We start from the raw sequence: 22,299 nt of genomic DNA, 5'->3' as shown, positions 1-22,299 counted from the left end.
ATGTGTCATAATTTATACAATTGCCATTTTACCTGTTACAAGTCTGTCAAAGTAAAACTTCTATTTATCAAAAAATTGAGAATTTACTGACATTGATTCTAATGAAAACATCAATTTACTCAAAAATGATAGCAATTTTGAAACATTGCGTTTTTCAAAATGTTTGCATTAAATTTCTTGCAGAACAATTCTCTTAAAAAGAGTACAAAATATTTTCATATTCTAACTTAAGAATGCATTTTTGTGCAGTTGAGGTTTCGTGAATATATTGACACAAATTCACGAAAATATACGTATTTTTAGGTTTGCATCAAACTTTCAAACTAAAAAAAAATACAACTTTTTAAGTAAAGAGAAACCCTAAACATAAGTAAAAATACGTAAAATAAAAACCTAAAAACGTTGAAACATTTCTTGGTATGAAATTTACAAAAATATACGTATTTTTAGGTTTGCATCAAACTTTCAAACTCTAAAAAAAATACTATTTTTTTAAGTAAAAAAAACTCTAAAAAATACGTGGAATAAAAACCTTAAAAACTTTGAAAAATTTCTTGGTATGAAATTTACGAAAATATAAGTATTTTTAGGTTTGCATCAAACTTTTAAACTCTAAAAATTACTATTTTTTAAGTAAAAAAAAAACCTAAAAAATACGTAAAATAGAAACCTAAAAACTTTGAAAAATTTCTTGGTATGAAATTTACGAAAATATACGTATTTTTAGGTTTGCATCAAACTTTCAAACTCTAAAAAAATTACAACTTTTGTAAATATACGTAAGTTCTTTACCCAAAAGTTGAGCATACGTATTTACAGTTAAAAATACCTATTAATATCTATACCTATAAGAGACTTTGGTATTTTAAGGTTTTCAGGTTAGTAGGGTAGTGAGGTTTTTTAGGTAGTTGGAACTATTGTTGCACTTTCTGTGCCTTTTACAAAAGAAAAATGTACGTTTTTATTTTGAAAAATTTACTACTGATATAATAATCGATCATACATATTCGTGTTTTTAATACATTTTTTAATATTTAAAGAATACTGGTGGCAGTGGGATAGATAAGTTTATATATGATTTTATTCTAAATACACAACTAGCACTTGATCTTTAAAAAAACTGATACATTTTTCTTAGCTTTCAATTTTCCATAAAAGTTTACTTAGGAAAGAAACAGTCTGTACTGTTGTTAAAACATGTGATAATTCTACACCGAGCCCGATCTTTCTTGTTTTCAATGGATCTGCACATGTGCTCGTAACTTTTCCAGTTCGCGGCATTCACCAATACAACATCTTTGTTTGTTCGATTTTTTTCAAAGATTTTGCTGACGCCATTTTCATTGTTTGATGTTCCGTAATCATTGTTAATATTAACAACTCCAAATTCATTATTTTTATATGCAATCCCAAAATCATTGCTGAAGGGTAAATATTCATTATTAGGATTGCTAATTTCAAAATTATTCAAATTTGACGCTTCAATAATATTTCTGCCAGTTGATACTACATACTCAAAACCTTCATTATTATCATCTTCCCCAAGAATATCGTTTTTTAACTCTTGAATATCGTTATTAGGAGGAACTTCAAGATTTGAATACGATGTAGGATCTGCACTGGTTGAAACATGCTCAAAAAATGGTTCTGTACTTGCTAAACTAAGTTCAAGAACTAAATCTGTGCTTGCTGAGCTATGTTCAAGAACTGAATCTGTGCTTGCTGAAATAGGTTTAAGAACTGAATTTGTATTTTCAACACTAGGTTTAACTGAAGCTGAATTGTCAATGAGTGTTGAAATGATTGTCAAATCTTCGTTGGAGAATGTAGTTTCTAATCCCAAAGCAGAAGAACTTTCCTCTGAAGAAAAAGACAGGGATCCACTAAACACATTTTAATTATCTAAATTTTAAACTTCTATAAAGAATTTAAACTTCAATTAAATATCCCACTTTGAAAAGAGATTTCTCAATAATAATTAATTCGAAACTCGTGATTAAAATTAAATACTACTCCTCATTTTTAAATTCTGGCTTACAAAGCGACCAAAATTTAAGAGCAAAAAAAACTGAGCCAAATGTTTATTAACATAGTATTGCCAATATTCTTTAGAAATAACAGTTGACAGATATTTAAAACTGCAACAAACATGGTAGTTGGTAATATTACCGTGCATTTATTTATTTTATTGGCCTGAAACAAGTTTATTAGATCCGAAATAAAAATATTTAGATAAAAAAGTATTTTGAAATTAATTATACATTTTTACAATTAGGTGGAGGACTGAAAGGCCTGAGACCGTTAGTTATGAATTTAGCCCTGGTACAGACAAAAATTTACACATGATAATAAAGCATTAAACGATGTTTTCAACAAAAGTTGTCAAATTGTAACCTTAGAACTGTTATCACTTCAAAAATGGAAATAATTGGGTTACATATTTTGTTATACTTATATCTCATTCAATTTTTAATGAAATTATATTTTGGGTTTTGGGGGTTTTTTTATGTTCAAAAAATATTTTTAAATTTATTTTATCACAATATATATATATAAAATAAAAATTTAGAAAATGTTGCCTAAAACATTAATAATTCCTGTTTTTTTTACTCACCCTGAGGCCAAATTCAAAGAATTTGAGCCACGGCTTAAATTTAAGCCATGGCTCAAATATGGTTGGTTCCACTTAAAATCGTATTTATTATTTCAAGATTTAAGCCGGCGCTCAATTGAAACCGTTTTTTGGCGGATTTTTCAAATTCATTAAATTCAGACACTGTATATATATATATATATATTAATATGCACATATAAATATATATATATATGAACGGAAAGCTATATTGTATAGGTTTATAAATAATTCCAACCTGCTCGAGCTAGGAATATCATCGTTGTCAGCTACACCTTACAAAATTAGAATCAGTAAAAGTTGAAAATTAAAGTTTAAAAAATGTAATTGTATACCTGTATCGTAAAGAAGCTGATCTAAAAAATTAATTCCTGAATTGGCATCTCCGTAGTCCAAAAGATCTTCTTCCGTTTCTGAGATTGGCAAAGCATTTACAACTAATTGTTGTACATTGGCCACTGCTGAAGGTGTTTCAGAAGATAGGTCTGTGAATGATGTTACAGTTATTGAATCTGATAATAATATTTGTGTAGACGATGATGAGTTTCCGGCTGAATCTACGTTTGATATTTCAGTAGACGAATGTGATAATGCTGTTCCAGAAGCTAAAGTTGTTGATTTAATTGATTGTGTTGTAGAAGCAGCAGCTGTCACTGGTTGTGGAGTAGGTATTGACTGTGTTGTAGAAGCAACAGCTGTCACTGGTTGTGGAGTAGGTCTTGATTGTGTTGTAGAAGCAGCAGCTGTCACTGGTTGTGGAGTAGGTATTGATTGTGTTGTAGAAGCAACAGCTGTCACTGGTTGTGGAGTAGGTATTGATTGTGTTGTAGAAGCAGAAGCTGTCACTGGTTGTGGAGTAGGTCTTGATTGTGTTGTAGAAGCAGCAGCTGTCACTGGTTGTGGAGTAGGTCGATTAAAAAATCTTTAAAATAGAATATTATTTAGAATATTTTAGATAGGCTCACTGCTCAGGTAGATAATTAAATAAAAAAATGGGAATTTAGTGACGAATTCGATATCGTTTTTGTTATGAATTAGCATTGTAATAATACATGATTTCGAAAGCCATAATATTATTATGACTGATAGGGTTTATTTTATGAAAAGGGTAAAAGACTTAAAGATGTGTCTATAATGTCTCCGCAAGATGAACAGTGAACACGGACAAGTTTACTCTGTTTGTATGCAGCAATTTTCTTGTTTTACTAAGTACATACAATAAACAAACAAAATGTGAACAAAGCACACAAAACTGTCACAGATTAGAGCTTTCTGAGAGGGTATCACTATACTAAATCAAAGAATTATTTAAAAAGACGATATCGAATTCGTCACTGAATTCCCATGTTTATTCGGACACCCTGTACATATAGCGGACGCATACAATAATAAATATTTAAGGGAAACAACATTTAAGTGTTTTACATGTTGTCAAATTTTACCAGTAGCCTGATAAGCAATAAGTTTATTAAGATATTTTGGTCTATAACAATGCACAATTACTGTGATTCATGTTTAATATGACATTTATAACTTGCGTATAATTGTAGTGCGTGTGCCACACAGTTTTATAGGTCCAACTGTATGAAAATAACAAAATATGGATGTAAAAAGATAGATGGATACTTTTCATAAATTATTAACCTTGGATTTAGGTTGTATTCTGTGATATAAGGGCCAGCAAGAGTAGTTTCAGAAACTTCAATCTGTCCGAGAGGTTTATCTCCTTATAAAGATATTATTACAGTATCCGAATTTAATGAATTTAAGCCACCTCTCAAATCCACCAAAAACAGGTTTTAATTGAGCGCCAGCTTAAATCTTGAAACATAGAATACGATTTTTAGTGGAACCAACGATATTTGAGCCGCGGCTCAAATTCTTTAAATTCGGCCTCAGGGTTACCCATAAAGAATGAAACTTTAATGATGAACTAAAGCTTTTTAATTTTATAATTTGAAAGTTCTTCTTGTTCTGTCGATGAAAGAAATAAAAATAACCAAAGTTAGTTTAATCTTCTATAAAGTCTCATCTTTTTTGGTAACCCTGTACAATTATAACCAATCAGAGCTGGGAACTTTAGAATAGTGGATATCGAGATCAATACTCTGATCTTCACTTTCTCTTAATCTCAAGACTAACTTAATATTGTACTTATATCCCTGAAAAGTGTATAAAATTCAACCAATCAGAGTCGCGTATCAGAAGCCGGGAAGTTTGAAATTTTGCGCGCCATTTCAGATTAATATACAGAAGCGGGATGGACTCTCTTATTTTCAAAAAAAATTAAAAGTGTTCACATTGGATATTTGGATTAAGCAGACGGGATTAAAGGTATCCCATTCTAAAGTTCCCAGCCCAGGGTAGACAGAGATTTATCTTGATGACCAATTTAAGATTTGCAGCGTATTGGAGTAATAAAGCTTTCTATCCTAAGTTAATTTTATTAAATATTAATCATTAAGTTTTGAAAATATCTTATTTAGAGATCCATTACCCAAATTATCTTAAAAATCGGAACTTGTCAATTTACGAGACGATGACAGAGTGGAATGTTAGATTCACAAGGATACCTTTCAGACCTTTGTCCGATGATAAACGACTGAATTATTTATATTTTTCTGTCTGAAAACTGAGTTTTGAGAACCTCAAGGGAAGGTGTACGCTGTAAAGTCTTGCAAATGATGGCTCATGGTTTTTAAAGACACTTTTTTCAGCAAGACAAATATGAATATCTCCGTAAATTATTTTTTGACAATTGATGTAAACTTAAACTGGCATAGTTGTGTATCGCACATGGCACTTTTCAAATTTAAACATCTGCCGTCCTTTTCAAAATTTTATTTGTAATATTTTATATATTCTAAAATCTTACCTAAATTCTGTTGTTGCAAGAACTGGTTTGCAAAGTAAACATCTGCTCCTCCGATATTTTTATTATCAATTGGACGCACATCTCTTCCTGACATTTATTTATTTAGAAACCAATATTGAACATAGTCAATTTTAAACTATAGACAATTGTAAGGATAGATCATTCATTCTTAGTTGTACACAGGTTAAAGGTTATGTATCTATTTAGAAAATTGAGAAGACAGCTTCCCTCAAATAATATCTATGCTTTAAAGGGAGTGTTCGTGAAAAATGAAAGGGGGTATGGCTTACAAATTCAGAAAGTTGCGACATTCAACTCGGATCGATTTAACTAATCATTTAATCATTTTATTTCCAAACAATTCATTTAGATATTACAACCAATAATCATCGATAATTTTTCGACGCATTCATATGTACTTGATATTTCATAATATTTTTTTTTTTTTTTTGATCTGATAGTTACTTTTGAAAACATTTATTCGTGTTTTGAGAATTTTTGATAATAAGGACGACATTTTCATATTTTCCAGGAATGTTCGAAAATCCAGCGCCAGTGAAATATTATTTAAAAAAAAATCTAAAATATTATGAAATGTTAACTATATACGAATGCATCGAAAATTAATCGATGCCTACAGTTTTTAACATCTGAATGATTTGTTTGGAATTAAATTGATTATTTAATTTTAATTTGTATGGACGCTACGTTCTTCGGTGTGAGTCGTTTTTAACAATTTTCTCCTTATAGACGCAACAGATAGACGTAAGATTAGTCGCAATCAAAGGCGCTTATTTTCGCCGTAAGCCTATACCCCCTTTCATTTTCCGCATATATCAATACTAGGAAGACTACTTTTGGTTTCAATTTTTATTTCCAACAAGCTTTTAAACAGCATGGATACACATAAACACGAAGTATCAATCAATCAATGCTAATAAATACCAGCTTCTTTTTGTTCACTTGTAAACCTGTAATTTGAAAAAAATTAGAATTAGAATAAAAAAGTAGCCTTCATCATATTGATATAAAAACGTCTACATAATGGTTAAGCAAAAATAGTGACCTTTTGGCTTCTCTTCTTTCAAATCATCGTCAGGGGTCCTATCAGAGCCTATATGAAATGTATTAAGGGTTAGAGATGGGCATGGTTTTGGTGAACGAACATTTTTTTTTGTACTGGTTGGTTACAGTACTTGTACCAACTGGGTACAGTGCTTACCAGTGTAGAGTACGGGTTGATTGCAGTACTTGTACCAACTGGGTACAGTACTTACCAGTGTAGAGTACGGGTTGATTGCAGTACTTGTACCAACTGGGTACAGTGCTTACCAGTGCACGTGAATTTAACGGTTCTGTCAATATTCCAGAAAGCTGTGACTTTCGATCACAATTTGACCTATTAAACATAATTGTTCAGCCTTTTTTACAAAATACTTTTTTGCCGGCATATACGTTTTGAATAAATAGTATTAAACAAACAAATCCGTAAGTTTAAATATTGTTAAAATATAAACCAAAACGCATATGATTTAAAATAGAAGAAACCGAATGCCTCTAACTCTGGTTAGTCCGGGGTGAGTGTAGAGTAAGGGTTGATTGCAGTACTTACACCAACTGGGTACAGTACTAACCAGTGTAGAGTACGGGTTGATTACAGTAATTGTACCAACTGTACAGTACTTACCAGTGTAGAGTACGGGTTGATTACAGTACTTGTACCAACTGTACAGTACTTACCAGTGTAGAGTACGGGTTGATTACAGTACTTATACCAACTGGGTACAGTGGATGGAATCTGATTGCAAACAGTTTGAGTTTCGTCAAGGCATACCTTTTCCTACGTGCAAACAATATACAATAATTTAAAATTATGTTAAAATACAATTGATAACTAACAAGCATAACGGTTTTTTTTCCTAAATTTTTTCTGTTTCCCTGTTTATATATATACTTGTTAAAACAAATTCGAAATATAAGGAAGACGATTGTTCCGACTCAAATGCCGATGTTAATTCCCTGGATGTGTGTGTACACTGAATACACAGAATCCTTTTCCGCCATACAACACACCCCACATGTCAAATCTCCGCTCAACCTAGCTCCCGCTTCACCAGTCAGTCAGCGGAAAACACTCACAAGATTCACAACTCCGTCTCAACCCTGGCTCCTTTGTGATGATGATTCAGATACGGAACCAACAACAGAAGACACTGCTTACACCTAGCTCCGCGCTCCACAAAGTTCCAGAGATCCGGGCGGAACCAGACTTCCTTCCATTATCCTGTATACAGGATAAGTCCGCAATCTCTCCCTCCCACAGGAGAAGGTAACAATAGTTCGCTCCGCAGGAGAAGGTAACAATAGTTCGCTCCGCAGGAGAAGGTAACAATAGTTCGCTCCGCAATGTTCCAGAGATCCGGGCGGAACCAGACTTCCTTCCATTATCCTGTATACAGGATAAGTCCGCAATCTCTCCCTCCCACAGGAGAAGGTAACAATAGTTCGCTCCGCAGGAGAAGGTAACAATAGTTCGCTCCGCAGGAGAAGGTAACAATAGTTCGCTCCGCAATGTTCCAGAGATCCGGGCGGAACCAGACTTCCTTCCATTATCCTGTATACAGGATAAGTCCGCAATCTCTCTCCCTTAGACTAAGCCTAGTTGTGAGAAAGCCTGCCGTCAAGATTGATGATCTGCATCACCATCATGAAGTTCTACAAACACCTTCTAACTGACATTCGTCTATAGTTTCTTTATTAATTTCTAAACCAATCAATTTAAGCCCCACTTGGGAAAATATTTCATAACCTTTTGTTTTTATAAATAAAGATTAGAAATACCGTTAGATCTCTTTTATTTTATCATATTGACTTTTAAAGTCAACAATACTTTTTTACATTTTGTCCAAATTAAATATGCAATTAAAAGAATTATCATAGACAAGGCTTTCAGATCGTTACTTGTAATTAATTCTTGCATTTTTTTTGCCTTAAAGCATTGTTTGGAATACTTTTTATCCGATTTTAGATATTTTTTATGGTTCAGGAAATCTTATAAGTTTTGTATTTAACAAAACTGTATGACGACATGTCTATAAAGTTTGATTTAATTAAATCATGCAAAATTTTGTCTTTGAAAGATGATAAGGAAATAAATAATTTCTAAAAAGTTGTTTTGCTCTAGCCGTTGACTTTGATTTTTACGAAATAGATTTTTGAAACAATTTGTAATGCAAAGAGTAGGGTAGAGAACGGTTGAAAGGTTGATCCTTGTATATTTGTTTAAATTATAGCCCAGGACTTTTTTGTGTTTCAAGCTACAGATTCAAAATTAACATTTTTTGGAAGCCCTTGAAAATGAATACTAATATATGTGTCACATTTTATCCTTTGACACAAGCAATAATTTTCTTTTAAAATATTTCCAAAATTTTTCGGCCAATTAAAAAATCATTCTTGCCCACCGAACTTTTAAAGTAAGAGATCAAATTTGATTTGTAAATGAGCTAGTCTTGGAAATTAACTTGAAAAATGTATTAAAACTGTAAGGTCGTTTTAAAGTGGGGGGACGCCACTCCAGTCTTTACATAGATTTAGCCCCCCTCCCTCCTATATAGGGTTAAAGCACCTGAACAACAACTGTTCTAAGTTTATTCCTGCCATCTTCACACTGTTCACACAGTTCATCCTTCAACTCCAACTGAACAAAAAACACAAACAAAATGTTGAACTGCAAATTTTCTCCTTGAGGATCTAAGGATCTAAGAAAAGGTAAATGGACAATGGATTACTTTAAGTTCCTTGAAAAGTAAAATAATTTGTACATGCGCCGATTTGTCAGTTTGAAATATGGTGTTAAAATGTTATTAAAACATTTACTGCCCGGAAATTGGATATTCCTATTTTTTCATGTAAATTTGCGAATATTTAAAAATTAAAAAGCAATTGGTACTAATATTTGGCAGGTTGCCTCAAAGATAGTCCAGAAGCAGAAGATAATGTATTAGGAATTTATCCGAATTGTGTGTACGCTCCGTACACTTGCATGACGTCATTACAAAAACGTTTAATTTCTCAAAAATATAAAAAATGTTCTCCCGGAAAATACGCCTTGTTGCTATACGTAGCTGTTTCTATACGTTGGATTTCTATAAGGTTTGACTTCATAGTTTATATTTTTAACGAGAACATATTATTATTATTGAGGTTCTGATGAAATAAATCAATCGATAGATCGGAAGTTAAATCGACTGTTTCTGTCGATTAGATAATAGGTCATTATCTAATATAAATAACTAGCTAAAGGGCCCGGCGTTGCCCGTGGAATAATTTTTTTTTTTTAAATAATAAAAAATGTTAAAAAAAAAATTCGGCCACCCAGTCCAGCCGTTTGGCCGGCTATAGGTAAAATATGTATGAATGTCGTGTTGCATTATATAGATGGATATTTCAAAAAAAATCGATGATCATGATAAGAAAGAAGAAAGGTTTGGCCGCCATGAGCCCCACAGAAAAACTGCGAACCGCAAAATTATATTATAGTCTACTCTTACCTTATCTGGGAGATCAGCAGATACACATTCAGGTTCAACATCAAGTAGGTTACACCCTGTAGGTATACAGATGGGGGGACCAGACCTAGACAGAGCAGGTTTATATTTACAGTAGGTTACACCCTGTATAGGTATACAGATAGGGGGACCAGACCTAGATAGGGCAGGTTTATATATAAGTATTTCTAATTAAACTCAGGGTTGTTTTAGGGTTATATTAAATATTCAAGTTTTAAAAAGGTTAAATATATAGGATTAACTTTTATTTTGGAAATTACATTTTTAACTTTAATTATTTATTTTATTTAAGGGATGTGGGCATTGTGGAAATTATATAATAATGGAATGAATCATATGGAAAGGTTATAATGCAAGGAAAGTTATTTCAGAGGTGTACGCATGTTTTGTACTGCAATGTACTGTCTCTGGGCGGTAATGTAAACACTAGACGGATGTCAAAGCCTGACATGGAATCCATCTTTCACATAAAAATCAATTTAATCTTTTGTAACATTTTTTCGGCTTTTCCTCGTACTTTTTTTTGTACTTTTTTAAAACCTTTGTTCACAAATTCGATGTTGTTTTCATTTCTACTTTTGATAACATTTTGGCTTCTGAATATACATCAACATTGTTTACATTTGCGAAAAATCCATTGTTTACATTTTCTGGCATGATTACACTTTTGATTTTTATCAAAATTTTACGTGTATTTCTTTTACCTTTGTGAGTACTATTCTCTATGTTTAGATCACAATTTACATGTTTTAAGTTATCTTTTACACTTTTACCTTTGCTTGCATTCTACTTTTGTACTTTCACCTTTGTTTGCATTCTATTTTTACACTTTTACCTTTGTTTGTGCTCAATTTTTACACTTTTATCTTTGTTTGCATTCTATTTTTACACATTTACCTTTGTTTGCATTCTATTTTTACACTTTTACCTTTGTTTTCATTCTATTTTTACACTTTTACCTTTGTTTGTTCTACTTTTGCACTTTCACCTTTGTTTGCATTCTATTTTTACACTGTTTCCTTTGTTTGCATTCTATTTTTATACTTTTACCTTTGTTTGCATTCTATTTTTACACTTTTACCTTTGTTTGTGCTCAATTTTTACACTTTTATCTTTGTTTGCATTCTATTTTTACACATTTACCTTTGTTTGCATTCTATTTTTACACTTTTACCTTTGTTTGCATTCTATTTTTACACTTTTACCTTTGTTTGCATTCTAGTTTTACACTTTTACCTTTGTTTGCATTTTATTTTTACACTTTTACCTTTGTTTGCATTCTATTTTTACACTTTTACCTTTGTTTGCATTCTATTTTTACACTTTTACCTTTGTTTACATTCTATTTTTGCAATTTTACCTTTGTTTGCATTCTATTTTTGCAATTTTACCTCTGTTTGCGTTCTATTTTTACACTTTTACCTTTGTTTGCATTCTATTTTTACACTTTTACCTTTGTTTGCATTCTATTTTTGCACTTTTCCCTTTGCTTGCATTCTATTTTTGCACTTTTACCTTTGTTTGCATTCTATTTTTACACTTTTACCTTTGTTTGCATTCTATTTTTACACTTTTACCTTTGTTTGCATTCTAGTTTTACATTTTTACCTTTGTTTGCATTTTATTTTTACACTTTTACCTTGGTTTGCATTCTATTTTCACACTTTTACCTTTGTTTGCATTCTATTTTTGCAATTTTACCTTTGTTTGCATTCTATTTTTACACTTTTACCTTTGTTCGCATTCGATTTTTGCAATTTTACCTTTGTTTGCATTCTATTTTTATACTTTTACCTTTGTTTGCATTCTATTTTTGGCCTGATTTCCTCATGCCCAACCAGTCGTACACTGTCCCTGAAAAACTTGTTCTTACATTCTAAGTTTTGTTTATAAAAAGTGCTTTCACACATCTTCAAAAATAGCCGGAAATCTGAATTTGATGTCAAAAAAATTAAGTGTTTATCTTTTTTAAAAGCAAAAACATTTAAACTTGTCTTATGAATGAAACAATATTAACTCCAGGCCAGGAGCAATGCATGCAGTGTGATTAGGTCGGGAGTATAGTATAATGCAAATCAATCAACAATTAAAAGCTATATCTGCTGGGGTACTTGTCAACCAGGATACTCTAAATCCCATATTTGATGTCCAAATTTGACAAATTATACATTATTAGAAAGCTCTTACTCTTTACTTTTAGAATCTGCGAATAAATTTTTAAATTTGCAAAATTGATATTTATTTTGCCCCTGACCATGTCATTTCTAATATGCTAAAATTTCGCAAAATTTTTAAATAACCTGATGTGTAATTAGGGAAAGTAAAAAACTATCAAATTCTGACAGATTTAGTTTGTTAAAGGAAAAAATTAGTCATACAGGAAGCGTTCATTATGCTTGAGGAATTAGGCAGTTCGTATAAAAGCATGGTTTTAGGTCTAAAGGGTAAAAAGGAAAAGTTAGAAAATTTCAACAACCTCAGACTGCAATACTTTTTAAGTTATGTAAAACAAAACTACAGGAGGGGGGTCGAATTGACCCCCCCCCCCTTTAGCAGTAATAGGGTTAAAAAAGTTTGTATAATCTACTTTATTGAATTAAAATAAATTTTAACAATTTTTTTTTTTTCAAGGAACAAATTAATGCAATATTTATATATACATACTAGAAATTCAGGGCGCTTCGCGCCCTTCTTTCTAGGCTTTTAGGGCGCTTCGTGCCCATCTTCTATTTAAATTGTGAACATGTTCTTTTTGTTTACATTTAAAACAAAGAAGAAAAATATTTTGCGGATTTTTAAAAAAAAATTCGCGGATTTTCAAGAATTTAAAATTTTTACAAAATTAAAAACCTTTAAAACACATTTTATTTTAATTTTATCATTCATAAACCTTCCCTGTGGTCACGTAATGTTTCACAAAAAATTTGGGTCTGATCGGTTCAGCCGTTTTGACGTTTATTGGATACAAACAGACAAGCCAAATTTATATATAGATAGATCTATATAATTTGTTCATTTCTTATATGATATGTCGTCTTTCTTGGAGGTTCCCAGACCTTTTTACTACAGTTAAACCCCCAAATAAGCCATACATCGTAAGAATTTAACAAATGTCGTCTTGACAGTTTTTTAATGGGTTTTATACTGTTTTACGTAAATCTAACTATTTGCGAAAATAAATTAATAGCCATGAATATGCGGCAACAGTTTTAAAGAGCTCCATAAAACCATTTAATTAAAGAAACTAAATATCTGTAACATTCCATTATCAGAAAGTGAAGAATACAACATTTGATGAATTCTTTCGATGTAGGGCTTAACTGTGGTATCAGTATGTATGATATGAAAATAATAGGTTTAGTGTTTAAAAAAAATGCAACTAATATTTTTGCATGAGAAACATCTTATTCAATAATAATTACGCAGTATTACTGTGTTATAAACTCCATTTTCACAACTGCAATAAACGTTTTTTAAAAAAGCCAATCATAACATCTTGCCAAGCCCTAACTTGTTAGAGAACATTTTTATTTTTCTGTGTAAAAAAATAATTCTGAACCTGTCACATTCCTTCACTTCTTGGTTCTCTCTACACACCCAGCTAGCATCAGGGTAGGTGAAACATATCTGATATTATTTGAGAATAAAATTAAACTTCAAGATGTTAAATTGATTTACATTTTTTCACGCACTTTTGAATTTTTAAACCCACTTAAGATAACAGTTCATTTTTTATGAGCTGGACTTGTAAAATCGGATAAGGGATATGTTTACCCAAGGTAATAAGGAAAGGAAAGTTATTTGCTGTTGTGTATTCTCTGCGTACATATTTAAACCAGTTCTCTCTGGGCGTTGCTTGTAAACAAGAATAGATGCATCAGTGTTTCTGTAGTATCCGAGGAGGTTCAAAGCATTTAAATTTTCAAAATTTTCATAATTCACATAATAGTTTCCTATGACTTAAATATTTCATTCATTTTTATGTGAAAGATGGATCCCATGTCAGGCTGTGACATCCGTCTTGTGTTTACTTTACCGCCCAGAGTGCAAAACTTAAGAAAATTATAAAACTCGCTACGAGACCCGGTTTCCTGAAACCCGGTTTTGGCAGAGTTCGGGTTTCATGTTCTTAAAACGTATTTTGAAACTCTAGGAACCTGGGTTAAAATATGCTGTCGTTGGAGTCTCCAGCTGTGGTGTTTTATGAATAAAGCTGCTACGCACTTGAAAGTGATCAAATTGGTATCCGTTTTTTGGCGTAATAGTCGGCCCATCCAAGGAAAGATTTAAATTTACACTCTTATAATGTCCATAAAGGTGGAGCTACTGATTTGTTTTAAATATCTGTAGTTGTGTGATGTCATCAGATACATTTGTGAATTTGCTGAGACTTTCTTTTAGTTTAAAGATCGAATAGTAATTTACAGGATTTTTTGTTAAAAAAGTATTTTTTATTTATAGGGTAGGGTACAGGGCAGAAAAAAAGTCCGGTCTGTGAAAAAAAATCTAAAATAGCCCATTACTTTTTTTGTGACTAAAGCACAGATCTAAAACTATATTTTTTAAAAGCCCTTAAAAAATGCATGTAAAAGCATGTGTCACACTTTTTGATATTTGTTTAAACCAAAACAAATATTTTTTTTTATTTTTTTTACCTTTTTATAGGTATTCTTTTAACCCAAACTATTAAAGTTATCGGAATATTTTTATTCCTTGAGCTGGCCTTGAAAAATTGGGCTATGAACATGCATTTCAATCTTATACCTATTCTCTAAGACCTATTTTAAAGGGAGGGTGCCAAACGCCCCCCCCCCCCCAGGCGATAGATAGATTCAGACCCCGCAGCCTTTTTAGGGTTAAATACAGTCGTTGTATGGCTTATTTAATGATTTATCAAAGAAAGATAAAAGTTTAACCTATAAATATACGTAAACAGACAGTATAAATTCCATACAGTCGTCTCCAAAGTCTCATTCTTTATGGGTAACCCTGTATATTCAATAAAGATGGCTTTATTCCAATTTTGATTTCTATACGTTTTTTCAAATAAACATATTTCAAACAGCAGAGACAAATAAACATTTTTTCAAATAGCAGAGACAAATAAACATTTTTCAAACAGCAGAGACAAATGAACATTTTTCAAACAGCAGAGACAAATAAATATTTTTCAAACAGCAGAGACAAATAAACATTTTTCATACAGCAGTGACAAATAAACATTTTTCAAACAGCAGACACAAATAAACATTTTTCAAACAGCAGAGACAAATAAACATTTTTCAAACAGCAGAGACAAATAAACATTTTTCATACAGCAGAGACAAATAAACATTTTTCATACAGCAGAGACAAATAAACATTTTTCATACAGCAGAGACAAATAAACATTTTTCAAACAGCAGAGTCAAATAAACATTTTTCATACAGTAGAGACAAATAAACATTTTTCAAACAGCAGAGACAACTAAACATTTTTCAAACAGCAGAGAAAAATAAACATTTTTCAACCAACAGAGTCAAATAAACATTTTTCAAACAGCAAAGACAAATAAACATTTTTCAAACAGCAGAGACAAATAAACAGTTTCATACAGCAGAGAAAAATAAACATTTTTCAAACAGCAAAGACAAATAAACATTTTCAAACAGCAGAGACAAATAAACATATAATCAACGAGAAATTGTCAAATTAACAGCTTCTCTTTGTTTACTTGTAAACTTGTAATTTGAAAAAATGGTTGTTACTCAGCTACAATTTGGCTTTGTACAGTTGTACATAAAACGTATTACCTGTGGAACCGTACTGCACTCAACGATATTGTTTTCAAAACAATGCAAACTTGATCCTTTTGGGTCAGTGCACTCCTTAAAGAATATTTATAACATATCTTTAACAATCATTTTTTTCCGAAATAAAAATGTGAACCACTTTAATAAAATTGCCATTATAAAGAAACTAATAAAATAAATTTTCCTTAAATCATTTTAGTTGAAAAATATCATTATCCTTAAACTTTTTCAAAAAGGTAAAAAAAAATTTTTTTATTCTATTTTTTATCTTTAGTATCTATACCTGCTCTATAGATCTTGTGCATACAATGGTTTGTTTGGTCGTGTTCTAAACATTTATATTCATTTATTCTTAAAAAGTTCAAGAAACGTTGTGATATTATCCGCTTTAAAACTCATCTCATGATAATCTATCAATCAAATAAATTTCCTTTAGGGTTTAGAACTATAAAACTATCCGCTTTAAAACTCATCTTATGATAATCTATCAATCAAATAAATTTCCAAACAAAACATTATTTATTTTTGGTAATTCTTTTTGATAAAATATGTATTAAACACAAAACTATCTATTCATTATTTTCATGAAAATTTCAAATTAACGAAATCTCCATTATTTTCAACACATTCGATTTATTCTTTCTTAATTTTTTTAAAAGAACGATTTTATTTGTTTGTTAACGATTATTGTTAACGATTAGGAAAAAAAACGATTAAAAGTAGCCATTTACATCTAAACTGTCCAAGGAATGAATTTATTTTTGCATTTTTTCGGAAAAAATTTTTAAATTTTGATCAAACCTTTCGAGCACTGTTAAACATTTGTTAAACATTTGTCAAGAATCCAACCTTCTCCCCCTCTCATATGGTGGAAAATATTTATTTCAAACTACACTGATAACCAGAATACAGTGAGAACCAGAAAACAGTGGAACAGTAAGACTACATAATAGCAATACAAGTTTATTTGATGTTTTGATAAAGTGAAAAGTTTTACTAAACACTTATTAAATCACTAATTTAATGAAATGGGTCTGTTTACACTGCACACTTACTCTGACTCATGCTCATTGGATTGTTTAAAGTTATAACTTGATTCTAAATGTCGTCTTCTTATTTACACGGAAAAATTGCTGTGTCTCATGTTCGCTGACTTTTTAAAATCATATTTTAATTCTTAAAGTTATCTTCGATTCCATAGTTTTCTGGTTCTCACTATATACCTCTGTTCTATATGTTGTATAACAGTATTCAGCTTGAGCAGAGCAGTCCTCAGTAATATTCTGAAGTCTGATTTTCTCCACAGTTCTGCATAAAAAAGAATTACGAAATAAACTATTTTTTTTCATGAAATTTAAAATGATTTTTAGGAGGACTCTAAATTTTACAAAGATCTGTTGAGTAGAAACGCATGTTTACGGCCAAAATCAAAGTCGAATTTTTATTTGTAAAACTTGGATTTAAGACAATTTCTAAAAATGTGAAAAAAAACATTGAGCAATAAATAAAATATTTCCGGTTTGACTAATCAAGACAATTACTACAAAAATACATTCAAAATGGAGATCAATAATTGACCCAAGAATCACATCACAAAGGCTCTGACTTCTGACCTAGAACTTTTTTAAAAGACTAATTTTCTCTACTCGCTGACATTTTCTCTACTCGCTGACATTAACTCTACTCGCTGACATTAACTCTAATATCAAATTGGTCAAATCTCCAAAGTTTTGACGAATTGAAGCATTTTTCAGACAAGGAGCAAATAACCTTAACATATTCTTTGAAAATAATCATAATAAACAAAATAATTTTGTTTTCATGTTTTCAGATAAACATGAATCTTTAATTTTAATCTGTTAATTAGTTTCTTTGTTTAAGGTTTAAACTGCTTACTACTTTCGGGATTAAAAAACTTAAATTTATACAGAAAAAAAGTAACAACAAAAAAAACAACAAAAACATATTTTTCCGAATGATTACACATTTTTTTATGAAAATCCACGAAATATGAAAGGAGCCAGGTATAAAATGTTGCTTATTTGCCTCAGGACAAATATCAAACTTCTTATACCCGAAATCATAAAATTGCATGTAGAAATGTGTTGTATAATGTATTATACTTAATACACAGTAAATATTAATACCATATTCCATATATACTTGTTGCCCCTTTTTGCTCTGTTTGTAAACAGTGTACTGCACTGTTTACAATCCTACTAAACCTAACTCCGCGCAGTCAGTTAGATCCTATACCCGAACAATTTATCAGGTATAGATTTATTTTCGATTAATAGTGTTCTTTGGTGAAACTATCAAGATAAAAATGATTATTGAAATAGAAAGTATGAATTCTTATTCAAGGTATATATTGTAAATCTATTTTTCCATTACTTTAGAATTTGGTTGAAATATAGTTGTCTCTGAGGGCCGAATATTGCTGGAGTTGGATCGTTTCCGATATCCTGCAACATCCTCTGTACCTTAGAGTGTTCACTCGTACACTCTATGGTACATGCTCACCTCCCCCCTCACCAAGAACAAGTAGAGCAAGACCATACAATTAATAAATGTTTTTATATCGTTAATAAATGTTTACAGTGTAATATGTCTCTTAATTATCATCATAACTCCAAACCAAATGCACTGATAGTTTGGTAGGACTGACTCGTCTTTTTTGTATAACACCCTATTGGTAGTTTATACTACAATTCTGATAAATTTGGGTGTCCCATATGATGATATTAAGTGCCTATTTACACTAGCATTTAAAGGGATTGTTCAAGAAACACCCTAGATAGCTATAAACCAAAGGGACTCGTCAACCCTAGGTAGCTATAAACTAAAGGGACTCATCAACCCTAGTTAGCAATAAACTAAAGGGACTCATCAACCCTAGTTGACTAAAATTAAAGGGACTGTTCCCTGATTCTAAAGGGACTGTGCTTTATAACCGTCCAACTGTACATTGAAGGGATTCAACATTAAAGGGATTGTTCACAACTTCCCTTAATTTTTTAAAAGGCCTGTTTATTCTGCAATGTAATTTCTGGCTCTTTATTGCAGGGATACATTGCAGGAATAGATTTGTGTGCTATAAACATTGTTAATTGTCCAGTTGTATGGAAATTATTCAATCTAGTTTTGTACAATGTACATCCAAGCTCACTATTTGCAAGGATACATTGCACACATTAATTGATGCTGTATTGAGCAGTATATTGTATTTTAATTATACCATTTATATGGCAAATTAATTACTATAGTTCTTATTTGTATATACAATGTATGTCCAAGCTCATTATTGCAAGGTTACATTGTAAATATAAATGCATCATTTGAGCACCGTTTATGTTTTCCAACTACTTGGAAACTTTTTATCTATGTGCTCTTAACCATATGTGACCATGTCTAATATGAGAACTCGATCACAAGGTTTATCTACCGCTAGTTCTGATGGTGTTCTAAATCCAGTTCCTACTCCAAGAACAAGAACACCAACTAGTGATGGTCTTTCCCAAAACTATTCTCTTCAAAGACCTGTATCTGTTATTGGTCGACTGATGGATAGTGTGTCTACCTCATCAACATTGAGAGATGATGGGGAAATTAGCTCTCAAGATTCCCTTCTCAGCCCATATGTTCCAACTCCTAGAGCAAGATCAGCCTCTACTTTTGATACTGCAGCATTGACTGATAAGGAGCCATCCTTATCTTGGGACAATCTTGGCCTCCGAAACCAACCTCCATGCAGAATGGTGGAGAGAGAAGTAGAACCAGAACCAGAGAAACCTCCTGATAGAAACCTGGAGGATTTAAGGGATCAAATCAAGTCAATGAACTCTCAGGTTGAGAAAATTGCTGCCTATTCTCAGGAGCATTTGTCACAAGAATCTTTCGACCAATATTTGTTAATTCTTAACAAGGTGCGGAGTACTTGTCGATCATTGATAAATCAAGATGATGGTTGTTATGGTCTTCCTCTCACTAACATTTTAGATTATGCAACCATTGTTGTAGATAATATGAAAGTTGTGTCACAACCACCCACCGAGGCCATAAGAAACCAAACCCCTGTTTCATTGGGTACTGATGTGGAAAGTGTAAATCTTGAAAGTAGCTCTTCAATGGATTACTTGGCTGCTAAGATTTCTGAGATTTATGTGCATACAGACCAGCAAATGTCACGTGTAAGACAGGAGCTCCAGCAAGATCTAGCTAAGTATATTTCTGCTGCTGAGATACGTATCACAGAGCATGTGCGTGCTGCAATTGCTCGTGAATACAGTAGTATTGGAGCTCGTTGTATTCAAAACAGAAGTCTTGTAATTTCTGAAATGAAGAAACTAAAAACCGATTTGACTGAAATTCGGTCTTCTTCAGATGAAAATCACTCTGAATACAAAATGCGTGAAAAAATTCTCCCAAAGTGGAAAAAATCAAAAATTCCGCCAAAAAACAATATTGAATTGTGTATGGTCTGGTCTAGTCAGTTATATAAAAGATTTTACCCTTGAAGAAGAATCTAACCTGCAGACTGGGACAGTAACATTCCTGCAGCTGGATCTAGTTTTTATTTCCTTCCGCAGAGTACATTTACCACCCTGAATATATTTCACAGATTTACGCTTTTAAAGGGACTGTGAGCGTAATTTTTAGTGAACTTCCATACAACGCTTTTAAAGGGACTGTAAGTGTAATTTTAAGTGACCCTCCATACAAAGAGAGCAATGCCCGATTCAAAAATGTTTGTATGAATTATGAATTAAATTATTTTTAATCGTGGGTTTCACAAAAGCTGCTTGCGTATTTCTACTGGAGGAACACATCTTGGAATTCTTAGAATTTAACACTTCTTAAAATTAGAAAAATCACAATATCTTTTTAAAATTAGAAAAATGGCAATATCTTCCACATTATTGTTGTCTGATGCACATAAAACTGCAAACCAACTTGCATAAATGTCGTATTTCTATTTCACAGGTTTTACAGGCCTCCCACTGTACAATTTAAGATATATCAATAGGCTCACTGATATTGCACATTTGAAAAATAAAGTTTTTATCCTAAACCACATTTACACTCCTTGTAACGATATCCTTTAATGTGAACGGGGAATTTGCTTTGAAAATCTTACTTCTAGTGTTTTCGTTTTAAGACTTTTGAAAGCAATCGTTTTGAAATTTTCTAAAACGATTTCTTTCGTTTTTTGTTTTTTGCCAATCGTTTCGAAAATTTCGAAACGATTTTTGAAAATCCGTACTTACATCAGGATACGTAATCTCAATGCTGTCAAGATTAACATTCTCTGCAAGTTTAATATTAATTTTATCCTCCTCTGTTAGGGAAATGGATTCATCACACGAGCAATCAGGAACCTAGAAAACATATTAACATTTTTACATTTTGTTTTTATTGGTTCGAACCTTATCCTTTTTTTTGAGACAATTAAGGTTTGTCCCAAAATTGTGGTCCTAGTTAGAAGTCTAGTCTAGCTTTAAAACCATTTTCCCCTTTAAATGTAACTTTAGGTATTTTTTATTTTAATACTTTATTTTGGACGATGTATTTCAAATACAGGGTGTCCCAATAAACATGGGAATTAAATGACGACTTCTGTATTGTCTTTGTTCAATACGGGATTATTTCGTAAACATAATTTTGTAGTATCACAGTTAAAACATTTACCACCGAAAACTAGGGGTCTCGGTATTTCTTTGGGATTTCTGTACTGTACACGTGCTGTACTGTACACTGTACACTAAGGGTGATTGGTTTGTGACTTTTTTAGAAATCAGCCAGCCGCCCATATGAGGTTGCTGCGTTTTTACTTAAAAAAAATATTGTAATAATAAAAAAAATCAAAATCGTCCAGAGGGTTGCGAATTGACGATTTAATATTGGAGAAATCGCCGTAAGCCTAAAAAAAAAATATTTCAAAAAATAAATAGGTTAGATAATTTTCTTGGAAATATAAAGCTGAACTCAGATTTGAAAAGCATTTTTAAAAATATTAAAATCTAGAGAAGTTATGGCCAAAAAGGTATTACATTCCGGTTTTTTAACTTGTTCATGTTTTTGATGAGTTTTTTTAGCTCTAACTCACTCAATTTTAATTTTTTTTAACGCTTTTTAGATTCAGCCCTTTTCCCTGTTTCGTGGTTTCCCTGTTTTAATAATAATAAATTTCTTTTACCTTTGTGAGTACTATTCTCTATGTTTAGATCACAATTTACATGTTTTAAGTTATCTTTTACACTTTTACCTTTGCTTGCATTCTACTTTTGTACTTTCACCTTTGTTTGCATTCTATTTTTACACTTTTACCTTTGTTTGTGCTCAATTTTTACACTTTTATCTTTGTTTGCATTCTATTTTTACACATTTACCTTTGTTTGCATTCTATTTTTACACTTTTACCTTTGTTT

At 31.6% G+C, this 22,299-nt stretch overlaps 2 protein-coding genes and 1 long non-coding RNA gene across 3 annotated transcripts in view; 1 reads left to right on the top strand and 2 right to left on the bottom strand.

Annotated features, from left to right (window-relative positions):
- Positions 1-947: 947 nt before the first annotated feature.
- On the bottom strand, positions 948-14,203 carry LOC111705576 (mucin-6). The gene is made up of 13 exons (XM_023478166.1): positions 14,162-14,203; positions 13,638-13,705; positions 11,873-11,932; positions 10,061-10,145; positions 9,136-9,207; positions 7,195-7,347; positions 6,730-6,784; positions 6,574-6,621; positions 5,508-5,594; positions 4,277-4,358; positions 2,968-3,554; positions 2,871-2,907; positions 948-1,883 (listed from the first exon to the last, which is right to left on the bottom strand). The coding sequence occupies exons 1-13, from the start codon at positions 14,201-14,203 to the stop codon at positions 1,160-1,162; spliced, it is 2,100 nt and encodes a 699-aa protein (XP_023333934.1). The 3' UTR covers positions 948-1,159.
- LOC111705562 (uncharacterized) lies at positions 7,460-8,163 on the top strand. Its single transcript, XR_002766041.1, has 2 exons — positions 7,460-8,001; positions 8,058-8,163. It is a non-coding gene; the product is annotated as an uncharacterized LOC111705562 (long non-coding RNA).
- A 1,608-nt stretch (positions 14,204-15,811) lies between the features above and the next one.
- The window catches only part of LOC111705554 (uncharacterized), a 6,867-nt gene continuing 379 nt past the window's right edge, over positions 15,812-22,299 (bottom strand). The window contains exons 2-6 of the mRNA XM_023478143.1: positions 21,139-21,249; positions 20,402-20,475; positions 17,095-17,179; positions 16,155-16,199; positions 15,812-15,946 (exon numbers count right to left, since the gene is read on the bottom strand). Of these exons, the coding sequence (XP_023333911.1) occupies positions 15,827-15,946; positions 16,155-16,199; positions 17,095-17,179; positions 20,402-20,475; positions 21,139-21,249 (435 nt within the window). The 3' untranslated portion in view covers positions 15,812-15,826. The remainder of the gene's footprint in view (positions 15,947-16,154; positions 16,200-17,094; positions 17,180-20,401; positions 20,476-21,138; positions 21,250-22,299) is intronic.

The sequence above is a fragment of the Eurytemora carolleeae genome, unplaced genomic scaffold (genome assembly GCF_000591075.1).
Source record: "Eurytemora carolleeae unplaced genomic scaffold, Eaff_2.0 scaffold284, whole genome shotgun sequence".
NCBI classification, from domain to species: domain Eukaryota; kingdom Metazoa; phylum Arthropoda; class Copepoda; order Calanoida; family Temoridae; genus Eurytemora; species Eurytemora carolleeae.
Note: the sequence above shows the minus strand (reverse complement) of the source record. Positions and strands in the feature narration are given on the sequence as shown.

Excerpts from the sequence above, each read along its gene's own strand:
- LOC111705576 (XM_023478166.1), bottom strand. The coding sequence starts at position 14,203 with ATGAAACCCGAACTCTGCCAAAACCGGGTTTCAGGAAACCGG. Across the intron at positions 11,933-13,637 it reads GAAGTGAAGGAATGTGACAG|GGACAGTGTACGACTGGTTG; the intron begins GTTCAGAATTAT and ends CAAGTTTTTCAG. Across the intron at positions 6,622-6,729 it reads TCAACCCGTACTCTACACTG|GCTCTGATAGGACCCCTGAC; the intron begins GTAAGCACTGTA and ends CATTTCATATAG.